Here is a 22,506-nt window from a genome sequence, read left to right on the forward strand (position 1 = left end):
CGTTTCGGTTGTTCAAGCGCGTTTCGGTTGTCTAAGCACGTTTCGGTTGTCCGAAGCGCGTTTGCCACAAAAGTGCGCGATCGTTCCATTACGAACTCGATCGTTTTGCGCTTAATGTCAGCAGCCGCCATTCGCTTTATCATATGGCGCTGATAATCGGTACAATGTTTACCTCGACCCATTGTTACTAACATTGCTTGCTTGGACCGTCAAGAACGGGCTGGTTAAAAACTTGGACACGGCTGATCCTGTGCTCTGCCTGCGTTCTACTTCTATACGCGATGAATAACATCGTTGTCGAGCAGCGAAAACATCGCATGGATAAAAACTATCAACGAGTACGCGAGTAAGCGTCTTCCCTTCAAAATCGAGAACAGAATACTGCCGCGCTCATGAAACAAAGCGCCAGCTCAATGCACGCACCAAGTTTTCCATGCGCACACAACGTTCAACGCAGAGATGCACGAAGGCCTTTCAATGGCGTGCACTGGAGAAACACCTGTGAGGGAATGCCGAGTTCATTGCTATTGAGCGCGTGTCCATTTCGCACCGGTGTCGCATTCGGTTGTTCATGATACATGAAACAGCACACCTGCGTTTTCGTCCGAGGAACAAGCGCTGCTGTCGATGCAAACTTTAGTTGTTATACAAGTGTAAACGCACGATGTTTCACATGATAACACACATTATCAGAATACTTTAAACGCAATATGACATCATGGCAAGCAACGTTTTTCAGACACAAACCCGCGCACTTGCAAATACACATTAAAAAGCACACTCTCTTTCTACTACACACACACACACACACACACACACACACACACACACACACACACACACACACACACACACACACACACACACACACACACACACACACACACACACACACACACACACACACACACACACACACACACACACACACACACACACACACACACACACGCACGCACACACACACACACACACACACACACACACACACACACACACACACAAACACACACACACACACACACACACACACACACACACACACACACACACACACACACACACACACACACACACACACACACACACACACACACACAAACACAAGTAACGTGCAAAACAAGTGCACGGTGCGTTGAAAACACCAGGGTTCTATCTTAATGTCCGATACTGTACGACAGACAGCATTGACATATGCGCGGCGGTCGGAACGTTAACTTGAATCGTCTGGAATCGTCGGAACAGTCGGAATCGACCGGAATCGGCTCTACTATTCACTACTATCGATTGACTACGATTCCGCACGATTCCGGACGATTCCGGTCGATTCCGGTCGATTTCGGATGATTCCAGACGATTCCGGACGATTTCGATCGATCCCGGGCGATTCCAGCCGATTCCGGTCGATTCCGACTGTTCCGACGATTCCGGACGATTTCGACGATTCCGGACAATTACGACGATTCCGGACGATTTCAGACGATTCCAGACGATTCGAACGACTCCGCCCGATTCCAGACAATTTCAGGCGATTCCGGACGATTCCGGACGATCCCGGGCGATTCCGACGATTCCGGACGATTCCAACGATTCCGGACGATTCCGGACGATTCCGGACGATTCCGGTGGAACTAGCGAGTCCTTCTCTCTGGAATCGGAATCGGAATCATACTTGCCGGAACCGGAGCGGAACCGTGGGTGCGATCCGCAGAACCCATCTCTAGTGCATACAGCAAATGTAAACATGTGTGCCTCATCATTTCTATACCCTACGGACAAAGAGCGGGTAATTTTTATCATGGTGTGCGTAAAAACCTAGAATCAAGCCGATGGAAGATTTCGTAGGCTTAAAAAAGCGGAGAAAATCGGTACCACGGTTCTCTCCCGATCCCATACGAAACACACGGTGCGCTCTCTCGGTTTCCGAGGTTCTTTGAAAAGAACCGGTGCGCTCTCTCGGTTTCCGAGGTTCCGAAAACCGCCCTACAAACAACGAGCGGGATATTTTATCATGGTGTGTGTAAAAACCTAGAGTTAAGCGGAGAATCGGTGTGATATACACGGAGGCGAGAGCGCGTTTTGGTTTCGACACAGTTTTGGCACTAACACAGTTACACATGTGGAAATGTGTGCGTTCATTTTCGGCCAGCTCGCTCAGTTTGATATTCTCGCAGCGCTGTGCTGATGTCGGTGTCTCGCTTGCACTGCTGCACCGAAAGTTCCTCTGTGTGCTCTCGTTCTTGCTACCACACGAAATCGTCAGTACAGCTCAAGGATCGGCAGCGAGCGGCCGCACGTGCGTCAGCCTAAGTCCTGGACGATTGATGTTATGATTTTGTAAAGTGTTCAAGTATTCAAGTGTTGTGCGAATTGAAATGAAGCTGCGCGAATGATTCGTAATGCATGTTATGTACATCGCGCAGCTTCATTTCGTGCCTTTTTTACAGTAATCAATGTGTACAAAAGGATCTACGCAGATATTCGGCCATTTCAACGTTTGCATCGATGGAGCAATCAATTTTATTTTAGTCAAATATTGTGTATCAACTTACGTAAATGTGTGAAATCGTGTAAAGTTAAAATGTAAATGTTTGAATAAAGTGATGAAAAAAATCTACGCGTGTTTGTGTTTTTGTTTAGCTTTAGATAACAAAAAAATACGCAGCGAGTGTGAGCGATCGCTGAACGAAAGAAACGCACACAGCGCAACACGAAAGAAACAAACACAAGCACACGAAAGGATGCTCGCGCATGGGCGCGAGCCTTGAGAGAGCGCACCGTGTATTTTATATGGGAGCGGGAGAGAACCGTGGTACCTTTTCCCGCCCCCTTTTTTAAGCCTAGGAAATCTTCCATCGGCTTACCTCTAGGTTTTTACGCACACCATGATAAAAATTACCCGCTCTTTGTCCGTAGGGAAGCTTTAGCTTGCCAAAATTGGCTGCTTAAGCAATTTTGGCTACTTGGGAATCCAAGTTACGCGAATGTCTTCGAGACGCATTATTCGCGTAAGTTGGGGAAAGATTGTACATAAATTTTAATTTTCTTTTGCATCTCATATTTTTCAAATATGATCGGAATCCATGAAATAATCACCTTCATATAATGAGCAGTAGGGTAACTGTAGCAGTTTTCGTCAAGCTAGTGCAGCAGTTTCGCACTACTGCTCACACACCAACATTTTTTAAAATTATTTTTCATGAAAGTGAAACTATGGTAGTATGTCACGCTATTTTTTTATTTGTTGTTTCAAAGCCTTTTTTCACAAATACAGGCGGTCCCCAAAATACACGGTTAATGGGGACCGAAAACGGCCGCAAAATACCTGTAATACCTGTATATCTCGAATTTCCGCGTATGTCGAATTTCGTAATTTCCAGTTAAAATACCATTAATCTTCGTGTAATTTAGCTAGTAGCGGATGGTTTTAGGCACCAAATTAATTATTTGATGTGATTCTGACTGAATTAAACAATTTTATGCCATTCCAAATGGTTTTTAACATTCGATCAATAGGGAATTTATTTGCCCTAGCTCCCGACCACACTGGTTTTCGCTGGTCTTTTCGGGGATAATTCGTTAACGACTTACTTCTACTAAATTACTTACACTAAATGAATTAAAAGAAATAACAGATTGACTATAAAACACGCATTTCTAACAATGAGTAAAGGGGTCTGAAGTTATTAGAGCTGGATGTTTTAAAAATATTGAAATTAAAGGAGAGACACGTCTGTTCCGTTCGGAGTTCAGATCAAGACTGACTTAATTATATTTGAGTTCTATTTATATATATACAGGAAATTGATAATTCCAACACTCTCCCTCAATTTCTGAAAACACTTAATCCCAAACCCATGCGATGTAGAATAAACGGCTTAACAGGTAAATCCTTCGTCATAATATCCGCCACTTGTTCAGTTGTCGATATATACTTCAGTTTAATGATTCCCCGTTGGATGAGATCTTGCACAAAGCGAAACTTGATGTCTATGTGCTTTAGCCGGCTGGTTTCCTTTTCCTCTCCCATGACTCGAATCGCCGATTGGTTGTCTTCATGGTACACTACAGGAATATCCAGTTTGATGTCAAGATCCTCCAGCAGTCGTACTAGCCAAATGCTATGGCATGCCGCCATGCACAATGCTATAAGTTCTGCTTCTGTTGAAGATAATTAAATTGTTGTTTGTTTCTTTGTTGACCAACTCACGGTAGTACCGTGAAAACTTAAACTTAAAAAAACTTATAAACTTTGAAAACATAGCCATTCAGCGAACGTCGATCGATCGCATTGTTTCCCCAATCAGCGTCCGAATATGCTTAGATAGCTGGAAGATTGTCATTACCTTCGAAGCGTAAACCTAAGTGCAAAGTACCACGCACGTAGCGCAATACTCGTTTTAGATGGTACCAATGCTGGTCTGTGGGGCAACTTTGAAATTGGCTGAAATAATTCACTGCTGCACACAAGTCCGGCCTAGTTGTCAAAGTTGCATACATTAAGCATCCAATTAGTTCTCGATATGGCTTATTCACACGATTGCATTCTTCACCCTTTTGCAGTTGCAAACGATTCTCAATCGGAGTTGACACTGGTTTACAGTCCTTCATGTTAAATCGTTGCAGTAATTTTTCGAAAAATGATCGTTAGCTTATATGAAGAACGCATTGTTCTGGCTTTCTTTTGATTGTCAAACCGAGAAAACACTTCACTTCACCAATATCATTCATTTCAAATTCCTTTGATAAGCATTCCCGTCCGGCAAAATGAGTGTATTTTTTGAGTGATTTGAGTGACGCTGTCGAAATACAGTGTCCCTTCGGCGAATGAGTTACACCCTCGCGCGAGCCCTCCCCCCCTACCCGTAACGCACGGTGCGCTCCGCTGTTGTCAATGTGTTTGTGTTCTTTCGAGCCATGCTACGAACACATGTAAAGATAGTTGTTTCTTTCGTTTCTCGTTTTCTTTCATACATTACCACGATCGCAAATATGCACTTATTATAAAAACAAACACAAACACGGTCATTTTTGGTTACATTAAACACTTTATTGAAACTTAATGTAAACTTTCGTCACACAATTAGAACCTGACAAAAACACACATCATGTCGTCGTCCTGCTAAGTACGACCTCCATCCAGCAAACACTTACTTACTTACTTATCCGGCGCTACAACCGCTTTGCGGTCTTGGCCTGCCTCAGGAGTGTCCGAAACCGCTCACGGTCTCGCGCCTTCGTCTGCCAGTCCGTTATCCCGGCCTTAATGGCGGACGCCTCCACGCCATCTTGCCACCTCAATTTGGGCCTACCACGCCTCCTCTGTCCTTGTGGACGGCCTAAAAAGACTTTACGGGCTGGGTCGTCCGTTTCCATGCGTATAACATGGCCAGCCCACCGGAGCCTGGCGAGCTTTATACGCTGTACGACAGTGAGGTCGCCGTACATCTCGTATAGCTCGTCATTATAGCGGCTCCTCCATTGTCCTTCCACACATACGGGGCCAAGTACAGCGCGACGCTTTGCCGGAGATGGTTGTGCGCGTTTCGTTCTAAGTCCCGCGCGCAGTGTTTGTGCGTTGGTGCGCATTTCGTCAAAGTCTCGTGCGCTGGTGTGTTTTGGTGAAGTGTGAAGTAAAAAAACAGTGTGTACAGACGCATATGCAGTGCAGGCATCGACAGGTAAGGATCCATTTATTCACAGATATGTGTTTGCTGGATGGAGGTCGTACTTAGCAGGACGACGACATGATGTGTGTTTTTGTTAGGTTCTAAATGTGTGACGAAAGTTTACATTAAGTTTCAATTAAGTGTTTAATGTAACCAAAAATGACCGTGTTTGTGTTTGCTTTTAGAATTGGTGCGCATTTGCGATCGTGTCATTTCATGAAAGAAAACGAGAAACGAAAGAAACAACTATCTTTACATGTGTTCGTAGCATGGCTCAAAAGAACACAAACACATTGAGAACTGCAGAGCGCACCGTGCGTTACGGGTGCGGTGGGGGAGGGCTCGCGTGAGTGTGTACCCGTCCGGCAAAATGAGTGTATTTTTTGAGTGATTTGAGTGACGCTGTCGAAATACAGTGCCCCTTCGGCGAATGAGTTACACCCTCGCGCGAGCCCTCCCCCCCTACCCGTAACGCACGGTGCGCTCCGCTGTTGTCAATGTGTTCGTGTTCTTTCGAGCCATGCTACGAACACATGTAAAGATAGTTGTTTCTTTCGTTTTTCGTTTTCTTTCATGCACTTATTCTAAAACTAAACACAAACACGGTCATTTTTTATTACATTAAACACTTTATTGAAACATAAAGTACACACTAAAGTACACATTTAGAATCCTTCATACTCACGAATGACGTCATACCGGGTCGAGCCAGGCTGCGGGAAACTTGTCGACAATCTGCGTTGACTCTGTTCAGTAAATTCTTACCTGTCTATCCACGCACTGCATGTGCGTCTGTGCACTGTTTATTCACTGCACACTTCACCAAAACATACCGGCGCACGAGACTTATAACGAAATGCGCATCAACGCACAAACACTGCGCGCGGGACTTGAAACGAAACGCGCACAACCATCTCCGGCAAAGCGTCGCGCTGTACTGGTGGTTTTGCACGCGTAGGAGGGGGGACATACGGAGCGATGGTTCGATACTGTAGTGTAAACGAGACAACACGATGTGACGAGCAGCTCCAAGTTGAGCTCGCTGAAAGAAGACACACACACATTCACAGATGGCTCGTCAAAGCACGGTATTTGTATTGGTGTTAGTGAAGCGCGCGTGTAAAACAGAATGCGAACTCTCATCGCAGCGTGTTTCTCCTTGCTTCCTCAAGCTTCCTCATACCCCTCGGCCTAAATCACTCTAAATTTGGGGTCTCATTGTTTGCGTGGTATTTCATTGGTCGAAGGGACACTGTATTTCGACAGCGTCACTCAAATCACTCAAAAAATACACTCATTTTGCCGGACGGGACCACGCAAACAATGAGACCCCAAATTTTGAGTGATTCAGGCCGAGGGGTATGAGGAAGCTTGAGGAAGCAAGGAGAAACACGCTGCGATGAGAGTTCGCATTCTGTTTTACACGCGCGCTTCACTAACACCAATACAAATACCGTGCTTTGACGAGCCGTCTGTGAATGTGTGTGTGTCTTTCAGCGAGCTCAACTTGAGCTGCTCGTCACATCGTGTTGTCTCGCTTACACTACAGCATCGAACCATCGCCCGCGTACAACACCACCAGTACAGCGCGACGCTTTGCCGGAGTTGGTTGTGCGCGTTTCGTTCTAAGTCCCGCGCGCAGTGTTTGTGCGTTGATGCGCATTTCGTTATAAGTCTCGTGCGCCGGTGTGTTTTGGTGAAGTGTGCAGTGAATAAACAGTGTGCACAGACGCACATGCAGTGCGGGCATCGACAGGTAAGAATTTGATGAACAGAGGCAACGCAGATTGTCGACAAGTTTCCCGCAGCCTGGCTCGACCCGGTATGACGTCATTCGTGAGTATGAAGGATTCTGAATGTGTACTTTAGTGTGTACTTTATGTTTCAATAAAGTGTTTAATGTAATAAAAATGACAGTGTTTGTGTTTAGTTTTAGAATAAGTGCATGAAAGAAAACGAAAAACGAAAGAAACAACTATCTTTACATGTGTTGGTAGCATGGCTCGAAAGAACACAAACACATTGACAACTGCAAAGCGCACCGTGCGTTACGGGTGGGGAGGGGGAGGGCTCGCGCGACCACGCAAACAATGAGACCCCAAATTTTGAGTGATTCAGGCCGAGGGGTATGAGGAAGCTTGAGGAAGCACGGAGAAGCGCGCTGCGATGAGAGTTCGCATTCTGTTTTACACGCGCGCTTCACTAACACCAATACAAATACCGTGCTTTGACGAGCCGTCTGTGAATGTGTGTGTGTCTTCTTTCAGCGAGCTCAACTTGGAGCTGCTCGTCACATCGTGTTGTCTCGCTTACACTACAGCATCGAACCATCGCTCCGTATGTCCCCCCCTCCTACGCGTACAAAACCACCAGTACAGCACGACACTTTGCCGGAGATGGTTGTGCGCGTTTGGTTCTAAGTTCCGCGCGCAGTGTTTGTGCGTTGATGCGCATTTCGTGCGCCGGTGTGTTTTGGTGAAGTGTGCAGTGAATAAACAGTGTGCACAGACGCACATGCAGTGCGTGGATCGACAGGTAAGAATTTGCTGAACAGAGTCAACGCAGATTGTCGACAAGTTTCCCGCAGCCTGGCTCGACCCGGTATGACGTCATTCGTGAGTATGAAGGATTCTAAATGTGTACTTTAGTGTGTACTTTATGTTTCAATAAAGTGTTTAATGTAATAAAACATGACAGTGTTTGTGTTTAGTTTTAGAATAAGTGCATGAAAGAAAGCGAAAAACAAGAAGCTTTTGATGTGTTGGTAGCATGGCTCGAAAGAACACAAACACATTGAGAACTGCAGAGCGCACCGTGCGTTACGAGTGGGGAGGGGGAGGGCTCGCGCGAGGGTTTAACTCATTCGTCGAAGAGACACTGTATTTCGACAGCGTCACTCAAATCACTCAAAAAATACACTCATTTTGCCGGACGGGTCGCGCGAGGGTGTAACTCATTCGTCGAAGGGGCACTGTATTTCGACAGCGTCACTCAAATCACTCAAAAAATACACTCATTTTGCCGGACGGGAATGCGAACTCTCATCGCAGCGCGTTTCTCCGTGCTTCCTCAAGCTTCCTCATACCCCTCGGCCTGAATCACTCAAAATTTGGGGTCTCATTGTTTGCGTGGTGGGCTCTGCGCACAAGTGGAACGCAAATTGGAGCAAACATTGCGTGAAAGCTTGAGTGCGGTAGAATGCTCAAATAAGGCAAAGGAAGCCTTGCGTGCAACTTTTGACGATACTAAGCCCAGAGAAACAGTAGAGGATGAAAGTTGGGCTACAGTGACTGAGAAAAGAAAAAGGACGAATAGTGGGAACAGTAATGTTCAAACCATTATTAATCGTTTTGACACGGGGAATGTTAATTCGACGCCCAAGATTTCTGACAAGGTTACAGGACCCATTTTAGCAAACAAAAATAAGAATAGTAAGACTCTGGTTATTGTACCAAAGGTGGGTCAATCTTGTGATAAGACAAGAGCTGACCTTCGTGCTAAGTTGGATCCAAGGAAGCAGTAGGTGTCGGAATTCCGTAACGGCAAGGACGGTCAGGTGTATGTTCAATGTTCTGCTCAGGTTAAATTAGATGAACTCAGGAAAGAAGTAGAAAACATTTTGGGAGATGAGTAAGCAACGGATTTACCATTGTCACGTGTAAAGATAATTGGGATGAGCGAAAAATACACTGACTCACATTTAGTAGACCTTTTAAAATCTCAAAATGAGGGAATACCCTGGAAACAGGTCAAGGTCATAGGAATGTTTGAAAATAAAATTTACAAGTACCAAAAATATAATGCGGTCTTGAAAATTCATTATGAGTCTGACCTATGTCTGGCAAAATTAGGAAAAATAAATGTGGGATTTGATAGGTGTAAAATTTCGAAGTCCGTGCATTTTATAAGGTGTTATGGTTGTGGTCAATTTAATCACAAGAGCACCGAGTGCAAGTATAAGCAAGCTTGTTCAAAATGTGGTGATGAACACAAAACGTCCGAATGTACTTCATCTTCTTTGAAATGTGTGAATTGCGTGTTAGCAAACTCTGTTAGAAACCTTAAACTAGATGTAAGACATGCGGCCAATGATTATAATTGTCCGATGTTTAAAAAACAGATAGAAAGGCGTATGCAACTTTCTCAATAGCAGGTAGGGGAGGAGTTGGGACGGTTCAGAGAGATTTTATATTTCAATATAGCCGGTCTTTCGTCCAACTACGCCATGTTTCGTGAGACAGTAGAGAAAGTTCAACCGTTGCTGGTCTTAATCTCTGAAACTCATGTGATTGAGGAAGAAGCATTTCAGCAGTTTCATATTAATGGTTATAGGGTTGTGTCGTGTTTGTCCCACTCACATCATACAGGAGGTGTAGCTGTTTATGCCAGGAGCGAAATTGTCCTAAAGGTGATTTTTAATGAATCATTGGAGGGTAATTGGTTTCTTGGTGTTGCAGTTTGTAAAGAAATGACAGCAGGCAATTACGGGATATTGTATCATTCGCCAAGTGCAAGTGACTCAAGGTTTGTAGACATTTTGGAAGAATGGTTAGATAGGTTCTTGAATTTTAGCAAACTTAACATTATCGTCGGTGATTTCAATATTGACTGGTTAAATGTTGAAAAATCTGCGAAGTTGAAAAGCTCAATAGATTCAGTAAACATGAAACAAAAAGTTAACGAATTCACACGAATTGCTAGGCAGAGCAGAACATTGATCGATCAGGTTTACAGTAGCACAGACTCAATCAAGGTCACTACTGATCCGTTATTAAAAATATCGGATCATGAAACACTTGTTTTGAATATAAATGTGAAACGTTGTGAAACGATTCAACGAAAATTTAAATGCTGGAACTCGAAATTTGCTCTTTGCAATCATGTGTCACAAGGTTTAAGGCAAGAAGCACCGAGTTTCAACGAAGCTGCAGACTTGTTATGGAACACATTGAAAAAAGCTATGGACACCTTGGTTGAAGAGAAGACAATCTTGTCAAGAGAGATTAATAGGTGGTATACTTTGGAACTTAGCCGTGCGAAACGGAGAAGAGACGTAGCATACCAACATTTTATTAGATCAAACTCAGGCTACGATTGGACTGAATACACTAGACTAAGGAATAGATACAGCAGGAATCTCAAAACTACTCGTAGAAATTACTTTAGTGGTGAGATATCTAAGCATAAAGGAAATAGCAAGGAGTTGTGGAAAGTGCTTAAAAGTTTACTAAGGCCAGAGGAATCATGCGTTTCTGTTGTAAAATTTGATGGGTTGGTAGAATCGGAAGATTCAATAATATGCCAGAAATTCAATTTGTTTTTTGTAAACAGTGTTTTAGATATAAATCAAAACATTGCTGATGCCAGAGCGCCTGATTCTTTGTTTTGTAATGATGCTCCAGGAAACTAATTCAAATTTCAGAAAATTACAAAAGAGAAATTAAAAACTATTTGTTTCAGCCTGTCCAAAACAGCGGGCATAGGAAATGTTAACTGTAATACTATTCAGGATTGCTTCCATGTGGTAGGAGAGTCTCTTCTTATAGTGATCAATCAGTCGCTGGAGGAGGGTATTTTTCCGGAGACTTGGAAGGAATCATTGGTAATACCTATTCCTAAAGTGAGCGGAGCTGCCAGTGCGGAAGAGTTTCGCCCCATCAATATGTTGCATGTAAAAGGTGCTGGAATTGGTGGTTAAGGAGCAATTGGTCCAGTTTCTAACTCGAAATGACCTGTTGATTAGTGAACAATCAGGATATCGACAGGGACACTCTTGTGAAACTGCTTTAAATCTTGTACTGGCGAGGTGGAAGGTGTTGATGGATCGAAAGGAATCGATAGTTGCCGTTTTCTTGGATCTAAAACGAGCATTTGAGACTATATCAAGACCGTTATTGCTGCAGACCTTAAGGAGTTTTGGTATTGTGGGGAAAGAGCTCAATTGGTTCGAAAATTATGTAAAAGACAGAACTCAGAGAACAGTTTTTGGAAACTATATCAGAGCCTATAGAAAATACCCTTGGAGTTCCGCAAGGAAGTGTTCTTGGACCAATTTTGTTTATAATGTATATCAATGACATGAAACAGGTTTTGAAGTCTTGTGAGATCAATCATTTTGCCGATGATACTGTTTTGTTTATCTCGCAGAAAGACATCAAGCAAGCAGAGTCTCTGATTAATTTCGATTGAAACGCTCTGGATGGTTGGCTTAGGTACAAAAAGCTAGCATTAAACGTTAAGAAGACTAGTTACATGGTAATGACTGCTGGTGTATTAGACAGTCCCCCATCCATCGTGATAAATAAGGAACCAATCGAAAGAGTCCGTCAGGTTAAATATCTGGGGGTTATTTTAGACGAAAGATTGAAGTTCAACACTCACATAGACTTGGTCATCGCTAAAGTGGCATCAAAGTGTGGGGTTATTAGTAGGCTGGCAAAAGATCTCGATTTTTTTGGGATAGTTAACCTCTATAAGTCACTGATTTCACCACATTTTTATTTTTGCTCGTCGATTCTGTTTCTTGGCAATAAGGGACAAATTAAAAGGCTTCAGAGATTGCAAAATCGTATTATGCGGTTAGCTTTAGGGTGTGGCCGACGTACGTCGTCTTTTGTTATGCTAGATATTCTTCAGTGGATGTCTGTAGAGCAGAGGATTGTGTATCAAACCATGACCTTTATATTTAAACTTTTGGGGGGCCTTTTGCCAGGGTATTTAGGGGAACGCATTGTTCGAGGATATGATGTTCATCGGCACTGTACACGCAGAGCAAATGAGCCGAGGATTCCCAACTTAATTTCACATGGTGCCAGAAACTCTTTGTTTTTCAAGGGGATTCAATTATACAACAGATTACCCGGAGAAATCAAGAATGCGAGTAACTTGCCAGACTTCAAACGTAGGTGTGCGGCATATGTTAAACAAACTGTGTAATGTCATATTTGTGTAGAAGTCCTATGTCAATATGTTATGTACAACTGCACTTGTCATCATGAGCTTGATGAAGATGATAAGATTTTTCTTGATATATGAAAACAAATTAGAAAAAAATATATAAGAAAGAGACAACATAAGTTTGAGACACGCGCGCGTACAAGTGGACAATCGGATTTAGTTTGGGAGAGCTTGCTGTCTGCATGTCTGGGAGGTCACAGCGAGATTCACTCATTGATGATTGTAAGTGGCCAATTCCAGATACATTAGGTTCTCCTGCATCGTTGGTACCAGCGGAACTGGCCATATGCATGTTGCAGTGTGTCCTTATAATTTCCAATACATTAGGTTCTGCTGCTTCGGAAGTTAGTGCCCTGGAGCCGGTGTGGCATCAGTGGAACTGGCCATATGCATGTCGCAATTATGTCCTGATGTGTTCGATGGAGTTGACCCGTTTTTTCTTGATGAAACTACGTCGGTCGTCTTGGGTGTCTGTATGACATGGGACGTCCGATGCCACCACTTGCTCGTAAATTTTTATTTTATTCAAAAACTACCTTAGAGTAATATTATCGTAAAGATACTTCCGTTCTTCTCAAACCTGTGTTGGGGTAAGAGGTGGGACTTATCATCATCATCATGTTCCAAATTTCATATGGTGTCAAATTGGAAGCTAAAGCCTTCGCAGGACATCGATTGGTTAAGTTAGCGGCTGTTTGGATTGCTGGCCCCCAAAGCCTTTTGTCCACATTAGAATCCTTCATCATTGCACGAGCCATTTCTACGAGAGTTCTGTTTTTCCACTCACTAACACCGTTTTGTTCCGGCGTATAAGGGACTGTAAACTCGATTTGTATCCCCTTTTCTTTGCAAAATTTCAAAAATTGAATATTGGTGTATTCTGTACCGTTATCACACCGCAAACGAGATATTTTTGATCCAAATTTAGCAGAAACTATGGCTTCAAAGTCACGAAATTTTTCTAAAGCTTCACTCTTTGCCTTAAGTAAAAACACCATTGTGAACTTGCTCCAATCATCTATGAATGTTATAAAGTATTTTTCACCATAAAAACCGACAGGAGTGATAGGGCCACAAATATCGGAATGAATAAGTTCCAATAATCTGCTCGATCTTCGATCTTCACTTGTCACAAATTGCTTTCGAGTGAGTTTTCCTGCAACACAAGCTTCGCAGATAAAGTCTTCATCACGTCGCTGCCGAATTGGCTGCATTCCAATCACCATTTCGTTTCGCAAAATCTGATCTAATCCTTTTGCACTTATATGGCCAAAACGAGGATGCCAAATTTCTAAACATTTCGGAACCTTCCTGTGGTGATTTCTGCTCTCCGAATTCTGCATTTATTGGTTTTGCTGCTTTCATGTTCAGATCTATCACAAGACTGACGATCCGGTATCCCCTTTTTTCCGTGCTTTCTCGCCCCTTTTTCGTTTTCGCTCTTGCTTGATTTATTTTCCTTTGTTACTATTATCTTGCATTATCGGTACTCAAATTGAACGTTAACGTAGATAATTTTGACGAATCCTACCGCTTTACTCCCTTATTTCATTTGTTTTATTTCATATTTTTAATGTATTTTCCTCTTTTTTTTATTATTACTGTGTCCTATTCGTGATCTCTACACTTCCCACACGAATAGAGACATGAATCAGCTACATCCTTAATTTTCAATAACGTCAATTCGTAGAGCATTCCCCGTCGGCTTCCACATGCGATTGTTTGCTACCCGTATTTCACTAAAAACTTTCCATCCGAAAACTGCACAGTTAGTCCAGCTTCTTCCATTTTGCGTACGGAGAGTAAATTCACATGCGCATTCGGTATGTAGAGTACGTTTTTGGGAGTAACAGGTACCACTTTGTCACCAAACGAAGAAAACAGTTTTATACTTCCATATTGTTCCGCAACTATTGTTTCACCTTCCTTGGCCACTGCAATTGTCATAGGATTGTCCATTAGCATTAGTTTGTCCAGCAAGTTTCTATCGTTAGTTAAGTGTTCCGACGAACCGGAATCAACAATCCAATTTACATGCTGTGACGTACTGAGAATTTGATTGCTACCAATGAAGCAAACACCATCATCACCAAAATACGCATTGTGTTGGTTCGAATTGCTTTCTTTTTGTTTCTGTTTTTCTGGGCAGTCCCGGATTTTGTGACCAATCTTTTTGCAACCAAAACATTTCAATGGTTTCTTTTGTTGGTGCCTGCCACGGTTTGCACTGTATTCACTAGAAAACGCAGCTGGATAGCATTGTGTGTCGTTACTTGTTTCCACACTTTTCTTTGTTTCTTCATCGAGTAAACGTGCCTTTACCATGTCCAATGTTACCTGCTCTTGAGGCATAGCCCAAGCGGCATCGCTGAGAGAGAATTGAGCTTTTCCCGTTGTTTCCCCCCTGACATACCCACGAACGGTGTGTTTGTTTCTACGCGATGCGTTATTCTCTGTTGTTGTTGTTGTCTTTAACGCTGTTACCGCAAGAGCTTGAAGCAAGAAGCGTTTCACACCATCACCGTCTCACCCAGACTTTGGTGTTGTGATGCGTTTATTTGTACCCCCGCCCCTATGTTCTTCTTACCCGTACCGCGCACCCCATACATTCTGACTTAGAATTCAAAGCAAAGCGAGATGGTCTAACTGAATTTGGAAAAGATGAGTGATGGATATTTCATAACGATTCAGATCACATATTTTAAAACAAAAGTAACAAAAACTTGTACTAAAATTTTATGAAAAAATTAAAGGTTTCCGCCATCGGTATAATGATATAAACATAATTATATTAACAACTTATATATAGTATATTATATATATATATATATATATATATATATATATATATATATTTATATATATATATATATATACATATATATATGTGTATATATATATATATATATGTGTATATATATATATATAATTATATATTTATATTTATATTATGTATAAATAAATTTATAGTGTTTATATATGTTTTTAAACAAACTTACATGTTTCTATTAAAAAAACCTTATCTTGAAGAATTGAAAAAGGAACAGAGTAAATTGTCTGTTTTACTTAATAACATTCATATTGGGATCACAAAAAATTATCAAATAATTACACACGTGCATGAACATGCTTACTAGTTAGGTTATCGTTGAACATAAATGTAATAAAATACATTTTAATCATTATTAAGTTTATAATTATCTTTCTGATTATTTAAAAAAACACTGATGTTTGTTTTAACTTAAACCGCTTTGAAAATAGCAATATATATGACACAATTAGAACTCGCTAATTGCATTTATATCATATGTCTACAAAAAAAATAGATTTTGTTTATTAGAAAGACATTTTGTAACACGACTAATGTCTGCGTATTTTGTCATGTTTGTTATTTTATACAAACTGGATAAACTGACTTTTTCTCATATTTATGTGAACAACTCGGATTTTTTGAATTCAATTGAAAAAGCAGACTTGCAATTGGCGAGGTTTGAATGTATTTCACTTCGTCACATGACAGCTCGCATATCTGTCAAGTCAGAAACGTAAACAAACACGGACAACCGCCCGTAAAGATTGTGTGCAGAATAATCGTAAAATTTTATGTGAAAACTCGGGAAAAGGTAAGTGTTATGTGCATATTTCAGTGAATAAACTATCTTTTAATGTTTGAACACATTATTCCACAGGAAAAACATCATATTATCCCGAAATTTAGCAACATTCGTCCGAGTATGATCGAGCAGCTGTGTGTGTGTGTGTGTGTGTATGCCGACGAAATACGACGCCGGTAAGATGAAATGTTTTACTTTTTCACTTTTACTTTACTTTTTCACTTTATTTTTCATGAAATCACAATGGATTGTAAAAATAATGCAGATTTAATGATATTGATCTTTGTTACAGTTTCTACAACAATCACTAAAGCCGGCTGTGATCGTGATCGGCACATTCTCAACTGGACCAACACACCGGTCGTTGTGTATCTTCAAGCAAACCAACGTTTCCATACACCACAAAATAGCATGGAAAGGAAAGTATTATAAAATAATGTCATATTTGAAAGCATTCTAATCTTTCATTGTTATTTTTCCACTGCAAACAGGACATTGGATCACCGCATCGACAAGTGGTTTTTATGTGCAAGTGGTTTTTATGTGCAAGTGTTGTTAAGAAGTGTGTTGTACGGTGTATTATGTGTTTTACTTTATTTGTATCGCTTTGCAAGTGGTACAGTTAGTGCGTTTAATCGTTGTGCTACTGCTAACGAAAAAACGATCCGAGCATTAGAAGCGGCAACAATACATGCGCCTGACGCAGAGACAACAACGCCGTCGGCATCAGTTGATACCATCCAAAGTGATGGTTGAAATCGTATATAAACGTGTAAAACCATATATTGAGGCATGTAAGTATTGAATAATAGTTAAATAAAATACATTTTATCGTTGTACTGGACAATGTGCATCGAAATTTTAAAAAAGTGTGTGTGTTTTTGTTTACATCCGAATACAGAACCCACAGCGTTATACTGTGGTTCGAGCACTCGCTAAGTAACGCTTGAGCTTTGAGCTTTCATTGAGCTTACATAGAATGTTACACGCTACCTGCCCCCTGTGCAAAGCGACGGAAGAAATCATTCCCTTTCGCGCATTTTCTCAGGCCTTCTTTTTCCCTCCTACGGCAAATTTGTCAAGCAGCGTTTCGAGCTACCCGTCCCTGGCTCCGCTTCCTACCCCTCGCCTGAGCGCGCTGTCACAGGTTTGGATGTGTTGGTGCGTCAGACGGCCAATAGCTGTCAGCCGCCGTCCGTGCTTTTTTCCCTCCATAGCGCTATCTCTTTCACGCGTGTGGTCAATGCTCGCGAGCTGTTGTGGCGCTTAAAAAAACCGTTAACAAACATTGCGGCGCTGCATTTGATTTTTCACAAATCAAACCAAAAAGCGCAATGAGTTCAATCGCTGCAATGTAAAAATAACTAACGAATCGCTAGCTAACGCTCGAGGGTTGGCTGTGCAACGCGCAGAACCCTATTTCGAAGTAGCGCACGCAACACAGGTGGCCATGGCCGTGCATAGGAAAGCTTAAACCTAATTGCATAAAGCATAACTTTATGTGACACTATGCTTTTCCTTTCGTATGTCGTAGATTACATAGATAGGCTGAGCCGTCTGCGCAAGGGTGTGAGTGTGCGTGTGTGTGCAACACTGTCGCCAAATGTGTATTCTTCCGGAATGTTATGATCCATCGGTCAAAGAAAGGAAGGTGTTCATGACGGTGTTTTTTTATTGTGGAGCTGCATCCTTCCCCCTGCCTGCAGCGTATGCATCGGGCAGGATACAGTGTGGCAGTATGCAAGTTGCCCGCTGGATAGGAGCGGGACCGCGGCACCGTCATCATTCCGCACATCTTAACAGCATGCCCGTCGTGGGTTCTAACCGCGTATGAACCGTCCGCCGTAGCAAGGGGTGACTATCTGGCTACGTGGTACTCAAGTCCTGAAAAGGCCGGCATGATCGCGTAGGCCATTACGCCAATAATAATAAGAAGAAGAAGAGGAATAACATAGCATAACAGCCCACACCCGGAGAAGAGATTGGCTTATCTTTGTTGCTGCCGTGTTACCGCTGTGACGCGACAAATGCACGGAATGCAATCGACCAAAACATTAACCTACCGAGCCGAACCCATTCTAAGGCGGTGCCGGTCGCTCGGCGTCATGATACCGGCTCTGAGCCAACAAGCCGCCGGATTCTGGACGGACAGGTGCAGCACCATACGCGCACCGTAATAAACAAATCCAGAATCCTCTTTTGTATGGATTCAATTCAAAATGTTGTTTCCACTTGCATCCGCTAGCTGAACTGGAAAGAAATGTGCTACATATCAGACGCACGTTTGCTTCGATCGTTTGTCTTTTTAATACCCCCAACAGCAGAACCGGTCGCAAAGATGGTGGTGCCAATTAAATGGTTGTATTGTCTCCTAGGTAGCGGTAATCGATCGGGCGGCGTGCAGTGCGTTTTCTAAGAATGCATGGAGTGTGTAGACGCAGCCGGTGACAATGTACGCATTAGAATCAAACAGTTTTGGAGTTCCCGCACGCACACACACACACACGCGCACGCACGAACGCATACACGCATGCACGAATGCACGAATGCACGAACGCGCGCACGCGAGCACGCACCCACGAAAGCGCACAGGCGAGCACACACCCCCATCAACCCCCACCCCCCTCCCGCATGATCGATTACGGCTACCTTATCGGAAGAAAGGCTGGTTCCTCACTCAAAGCACCGGGAGGGAGGGGGATCGCGGCATGATAGAGTGGACGATCGCTTTCCCCGCGCAGTGTGTGTGTTCGTGTGTGTGTGTCGTGGCCAGAAAACTCGAGACAAATTCCGGCACATTGAAAAAAAATATTTTTTATTGCCACTATACACCGTGCTACATGATGCTTAGAAGGTCGTTGAAGCATCAAACCTGTTCAAATTAAAAAAATATTAGATTAGTGTTAGACGTTCTCCTACGCTTGTTTTAAATAGGCTTCTTCACCTTCAATTGGCAGGGGCATCGAATGGTCTCATCAGCAGCGGCACGAAATAAAATAAACCATCAATACACCGATAACACTTTAAATCCCAAAATGAACCAGCTTCTCCCGTATCGTCAAGGTCACACACAATAAATAAATGCTAACACTCACCAATAACAATACACAACCGCAATGTACATATATACCAACGCATACACACAATCAGCTGACGGCGAAAGGCACGGGCTGAAGCGCAAGTAAGGCAAGGCAGGGAGGGGAAAGGGAGTGAGAGGAAGAGGAGGAAGGAATGGGCCCCAATATTTTTTTAATTTTTCGGCCGTTTTTTTGCCCCGCCGTCTGAAATAGTTCATCCATTCCTTCAGCAGATGGCGCTCGTTCCGCACCTAAAAACTGCAAGAAATACGCCGGCTATCGTAGTTTCGGCTGAAGTCCAGCGCTGTTTTTTGCGTATTTTTTGACACAAAACGACGCAAAAACTACGCAGAAAACTGCTCGAATCTGCGCAGCGGGTCGCTTTGCACAGGGGGTGCTCACTAAGGACTGCTATCGAGCAGTGTTATGAGCAGGTAGCGAGCAGTAACGCCTCCATACAAAAATCGCGAAACGTAACGCTCCAATGCTATTTGGGAGTTTCCAGAACAGTAACCACTGTGGCATATTCAGACTAGTGTTGGGCATTGTGCGCGAGTGCGCACTGTGCGCACAGCACACCTCATTGTGCGCACTGCACAGCACACTTTGTACTGTACGAGCACACTTCGCACAGTGTGCGCACTTCGCACTTTTCGCACAGTACGTGCGCACTCCGCACTTTACGCACACTTCGCACAGTGCGAGCACACTTCATGCTGTGCGAGCACACTCCGCACAGTGCGCGCACTTTACGCACAGTGCAAGCACAGTCCGGACGTTTCGCACACTTCGCACAGTGCAAGCACACTTCGCACAGTGCAAGCATATTTTGCAAATTTCGTACAGTGCTTCACTTTGTACTGTGCGAGCACACTTCGTACCATGTTATTGGAAGTCAGGTGGTGTAGTACTGAGCATATTTTGACAAACCGCCTTTTAGCATTAGCATCAGTTAGCATTAGCGACTCCGATCCGTTGGTGCAACGAGTTCAAGTCGGAGCGAATCAAAGGTCCATAAATCGCTTGCACACATTCATACCACACACATGTCCATCGCCCCCCCCCCTGTCGCCCTGTCCCATGTTCCCTTCTCTTTCGTTAATTACAAAATTTGACTAGGGCTCCGAATGAAAATTGTAATTTTTGCATTACAACTGCACTGTGCGAAGTGTGCTCGCACTGTGCGAAGTGCGATGCCAGGTCCGGACTGTGCTTGCACTGTGCGTAAAGTGCGCGCACTATGCGGAGTGTGCTCGCACAGTATGAAGTGTGCTCACACTGTGCGAAAAGTGCGCGCACTGTGCGAAGTGTGCGAAAAGTGCCCGCACTGTGCGAAGTGTGCGTAAAGTGCGGAGTGCGCACGCACTGTGCGAAAAATGCGCGCACCGTGCGAAGTGCGCGCACAGTGCGGAGTGTGCGCACAGTGCGGAGAGCGCGCACAATGCGAAATGTGCACCGCACACTGATATGTGCGTGCGTGTACGCACAGCACACTCAATTGTGCTATTTTACCCAACACTAATTTAGACCCAATAGTCAATAACAAATGACAAATTATGTCTTCATTTTCCATGGTTCCACCCGTCGCCTTAAATTCTCGCACTAGTTTGTCAAATGCTAGAAAATGCTCCGTTAAGCTAGAATCTCCTTGTTTTATTAGCAGCATTTTTCTTTTCACATGCATTTTACTTGACAAACTTTTCCGCTCGAACACCTTTTGCAATGTGTCCCATATTTGCTTGCTAGTTTTGCACTCTTGTACATACTCCAAATGTGTGTAATTAATACGCGAAAGCAACAACGACTTACATTGTTTGTCCTTTTGGATTTTTCTGTAGAACTTTCACTTGCTGATGGCTCAGAAGAAATACATTCCATCAAAACGTATTCTTCAAGTACAGATAACATTCTGAACTTCCAGGAAGAATAATTCGTCCCATCGAACAATGGAAGCAAAAACAATTTGGAATAATCCATTTTTTCTGAATAATTTGGGTCAACCACACGATCACTTTTCGCAACTCTTTTTGTTTCCTGGTCTGTTTCGCCTTTCTGTTCCATCACACTCCTTTGTCACAACGTCACTCTCCAACCAACCAAACCGAGCTCTTTCGAAGCAAATCCTTCGTCATGAGCGAGAAAGCATGTCACGCATCTCACGTGTTGCCATGCGAACAGCTGCGCGTGTAGATGTGTGAGTGCGCGGAGAAAAATTGATGGATGACGAATGGAGGAAGGGGAGGAGCTTCACTCTGTCGAAGCATCTGAAGGGGGGCCGAACGCTCTCTTCACATTTTGCGAAGAATCAATTTAACTCAAACGCTTGGCAAAGAGGATATACTACTTTCAGGCACTAAATATTTCAGGCAATGGAGTCGTGGTCTATTAGTATTAGTATAAATTATTTCCCTTGCCCCATTTATGAATTAATTTAAAGGAATAAACATTAATCTGAGTAAAATTTCAAAAGTCACTTTTAGCGAAAAACTTTTTCCAAATGTGTTTTGAAATTCTGAATCGATCTTGTAAAGACGGTTTTTTCATACAATGCGTACTTTTTAAGATATTTGAAAAGTACGGTTCATAGGGTGCGCGGATGATATACTAGCAATGCTATTACAATGAAATGCTATTCCGCTCTATCAAAGTTCCAGCTGAGCGATTTTGTCTGTTTACGTTAGAACCGCTCCATTATTATTGCGCCTTTTACGTCTTCACGCGCGAATTAGCAAATAGTTAAAGTGTTAGGCCCGCTTGTGTTGAACAGTAGATCCACCAAGTACCATGTTTCAAATCTCTGATTAAATGTCACGTAATAAATAAATCTAATTTTTCTCCTTCCAATTACAATTAAACACATAATCACTGCACATAAGGTAGGAAGATAGATCAGAGGAGGAGGAGGAGGGAGGGGCTATAAATACGTACGTAAATAAATAGGGGACAGGGCGAGCGTGTGAGCGAACGCGCGGGGCAGCAAACGAGAGAATTTTTTCTTTCTCTTTTGTAGCATTTCGGCTAAACACCCGAGCTTAACTTCGGTAGGAGCTGCCTATCAAAGTTGATACACCTTCGGTAGAGAACTTCTTTCGAAGCTATATCGAAGCAAATTTACTTCAAAAGAGCACGGTTTGGTTGGTTGGGTCCTTTTTGTGGGGATCGTGCTCACAGCACACCACCAATAGTCTT

At 43.0% G+C, this 22,506-nt stretch overlaps 2 protein-coding genes across 3 annotated transcripts in view; both read left to right on the plus strand.

The window, feature by feature from the left end:
* Nucleotides 1-22,506, plus strand: part of LOC120900642 — a 62,676-nt gene that overhangs the window by 876 nt on the left and 39,294 nt on the right. The gene's annotated exons all lie outside the window — the stretch shown is intronic.
* LOC120900646 lies at nucleotides 15,924-17,109 on the plus strand. 2 transcript variants are annotated; one of them, XM_040307936.1, is made up of 3 exons: nucleotides 15,924-16,416; nucleotides 16,533-16,659; nucleotides 16,732-17,109. In XM_040307936.1, the coding sequence occupies exons 1-3, from the start codon at nucleotides 16,395-16,397 to the stop codon at nucleotides 16,994-16,996; spliced, it is 414 nt and encodes a 137-aa protein (XP_040163870.1). In that variant the 5' UTR covers nucleotides 15,924-16,394; the 3' UTR covers nucleotides 16,997-17,109. The 2 variants fall into 2 exon arrangements, with proteins under 2 accessions (XP_040163870.1, XP_040163871.1); XM_040307937.1 differs by having other exon boundaries at nucleotides 15,924-16,249; nucleotides 16,316-16,416; nucleotides 16,533-17,109.

Source organism: Anopheles arabiensis, chromosome 3 (genome assembly GCF_016920715.1).
Source record: "Anopheles arabiensis isolate DONGOLA chromosome 3, AaraD3, whole genome shotgun sequence".
NCBI classification, from domain to species: domain Eukaryota; kingdom Metazoa; phylum Arthropoda; class Insecta; order Diptera; family Culicidae; genus Anopheles; species Anopheles arabiensis.

What these genes read in the sequence shown, in the direction of transcription:
- LOC120900646 (XM_040307936.1), top strand. Translation starts at nt 16,395, where the DNA reads ATGCCGACGAAATACGACGCCG. An exon ending in GCCGACGAAATACGACGCCG is followed by an intron (nt 16,417 to 16,532) that starts GTAAGATGAAAT and finishes TCTTTGTTACAG; the next exon opens with TTTCTACAACAATCACTAAA. An exon ending in CCACAAAATAGCATGGAAAG is followed by an intron (nt 16,660 to 16,731) that starts GAAAGTATTATA and finishes CACTGCAAACAG; the next exon opens with GACATTGGATCACCGCATCG.